Genomic DNA, 2,806 nt, shown 5'->3' with positions numbered 1-2,806 from the left:
GAGTCTCCCCTAAAACAGCAAGAAGAATCTTTTCTTTGGAGTTAGAGCAGCTCTACCAATAGTGTTTCCTCTTTCTTTATATTTCCTTTTTAAGGAGGATAGTAAGACAAAGAATGTTTAATGTTAGTGATTAATCTGTATCATCTAATAATCTGTGTGGTTGGCAGGGCGGATGTATAGGAGAGACAAGCATTCTGCATCTCGGCTTTGTTACAAACTCATCCACAGAATAATAGTGTTTCTCTCTCCTCTTTTGATGAAGCTGACCTATCAAGTAGCACCACCTAGGGAAGTGCTTGTATATACTTGTATATAGTAGAAATAAGGTAAGTATATATTTTAAAGTGTGTGATTTTTTTCTAAATAATAAGAAAATTTAGTACAATAAATATTTTTCTGATTCAGAACTTCACCACTCATTTCTTTAATTTACCACTAAGAAACTTTGTAATTGTAGGAAATTCATTGGACTCTCTTGGTCCTAGTTTTCTTATCTGCTGAATGACAAGGATAAGTGAAGGATGTCACATTGTTTGTGTAGCTCTTAGGGTTTATGAATCACTGAGTTTTATCATTCAATTACTGTTGCCCTGTAAATTATAAAAAAAAATTACACGATGACGTGCATTTCTGAGGAATTAATAAAATTGCCATTTACTGTCTACATTATAATATCCTAAAATTTCTTCCGAATCTTCATTTGTCAAATAAATGTAATGCATATGTATTGTTTCTATGTTTGTGTCAGTCTAGGGCATATCTAGAAGTCTCAAGATAAATGATCCTCCAATTACGTATTTTTCTTATTTTTCTGTATAAAATGAAATGTGTTTTATAAAATAATCTGTACCTACAAGCTGAATTTTGTAACTGTAAAAAGAATTTTTATTTTGTGCATACATCATACTAACAAATTAAATTTTTAAAATTCTAAATCAATTCAGTAACTTTAAGTAGGCATTTGTTAGAAATAGTTTTTAAAATATGCACAATATAAAAATTTGAATGAAACAATTCATTTATATTTAAATGTCACACCTTTATATTTAACAACTGGTTAACAAGCCTATTCAATGAATAAGATACAAAATACATTTTAAGAGAGCTAAAAATATTCAACATTTTACCGAATGCAGGTAAATAGATTGGAATACATCTCAAATTAATTTTCCTTATAATCTCACTAAAATAAAATTGTATTATCTTAATTGTCCTTTGACCACATTATTCTCACATACACAGATGTCTTCACTTTCTTATTTATAATGTTTCTATAATATTATAGAAACAAACTGTCATACACTGATGTGTGTGTGTGTGTGTGTGTGTGTGTGTGTGTGTGTGTGTGTGTGTTTAAAAATAACTATTGGACCGCTGCGGCAGGTGCAGGAGCTGAGTGGGCCCCGGCCCTCAGCCCGTCCCGCCAGATTTGCTCTCCTCAACTCTCCGTCTTCTCCGGCTTCAGGCTCCCTAGCCCTTTATCTGTCCCTTCTTCGCCCCGGTACCTGCCCCGAGGGCTGCCGCCGCCACCGCCTCCACCATGGCTCTGAAGAGAATCCATAAGGAATTGAATGATCTGGCACTGGACCTTCCAGCACAGTGTTCAGCAGGTCCTGTTGGAGAAGATATGTTCCACTGGCAAGTTACAATAATGGGGCCAAATGACAGTCCCTATCAGGGTGGAGTATTTTTCTTGACAATTCATTTCCCAACAGATTACCCCTTCAAACCGCCTAAGGTTGCATTTACAAGAATTTATCATCCAAATATTAACAGTAATGGCAGCATTTGTGTTGATATTCTATGGTCACAGTGGGTCACAGTGGTCTCCAGCACTAGTTCTGTTTTTTGTTTGTTTTGTTTTGTTTTGTTTTTTATTATTATTATTATTATTTGAGACGGAGTCTCGCCTTGTCGCCCAGGCTGCAGGCTGGAGTGCAGTGATACGATCTCGGCTCACTGCAAGCTCCGCCTCCCGGGTTCACGCCATTCTCCTGCCTCAGCCACCCGAGTAGCTGGGACTACAGGCGCCTGCCACCACGCCAGGCTAATTTTTTTGTAGTTTTAGTAGAGACGGGGTTTCACCGTGATAACCAGGATGGTCACGATCTCCTGACCTTGTGATCTGCCCGCCTCGGCCTCCCAAAGTGCTGGGATTACAGGCGTGAGCCACCGCGCCCGGCCTCCAGCACTATTTCAAAAGCACTCTTGTCCATCTGTTCTCTGTTGTGTGATCCCAATCCAGATGATCATTTAGTGCCTGAGATTGCTCAGATCTACAAAACAGATAGAGAAAAGTACAACAGAATAGCTCGGGAATTGACTCAGAAGTATGCGATGTAATTAAAGAAATTATTGGATAACCTCTACAAATAAAGATAGGGGAACTCTGAAAGAGAAAGTAACCTCTACAAATAAAGATAGGGGATCTCTGAAAGAGAAAGTCCTTTTGATTTCCGTTTGACTGCTTTCTATAAGCCCACGCCTCATCTTCCCCTGTGCACATGTTTACCTGATACAATAGTGCTGCGTGTTGTACGTACTTGGAACAACAAACTAGAAATACTGTACTTCTGTACCAACATTGCCTCCTAGCAGAGAAGTGTGCGTGTGACCAGCCAGTTCTGCAGGCATTACCTAGATGTGAGACTAAAAGCTTTTCTTATTGACTTAAATTTGGATAACAGCAAAGTGTGAGGGGGTTGGTGGGTGTGGTGTGTGCTTGGATGGGAAAGAAAAGGCTCCACTCACCTGTAGGGGATTATTTTTAAGTGGAATCCATTTAAACTCAAAAGAGTTATGAAAA

At 38.5% G+C, this 2,806-nt stretch overlaps 1 protein-coding gene across 1 annotated transcript; it reads left to right on the top strand.

Annotated features, from left to right (window-relative positions):
• Nucleotides 1–1,540: 1,540 nt before the first annotated feature.
• LOC104677399 (ubiquitin-conjugating enzyme E2 D2-like) lies at nt 1,541–2,496 on the top strand. Its single transcript, XM_010382406.2, has 3 exons — nt 1,541–1,816; nt 2,170–2,401; nt 2,444–2,496. Exons 1-2 carry the CDS (start codon nt 1,541–1,543, stop codon nt 2,341–2,343), a joined length of 450 nt encoding a protein of 149 aa, XP_010380708.1. The 3' UTR covers nt 2,344–2,401; nt 2,444–2,496.
• Nucleotides 2,497–2,806: the final 310 nt, after the last annotated feature.

The sequence above is a fragment of the Rhinopithecus roxellana genome, chromosome 2, assembly GCF_007565055.1.
Source record: "Rhinopithecus roxellana isolate Shanxi Qingling chromosome 2, ASM756505v1, whole genome shotgun sequence".
Classification (NCBI taxonomy): domain Eukaryota; kingdom Metazoa; phylum Chordata; class Mammalia; order Primates; family Cercopithecidae; genus Rhinopithecus; species Rhinopithecus roxellana.
This window is presented reverse-complemented; position numbering and strand designations above follow the sequence as displayed.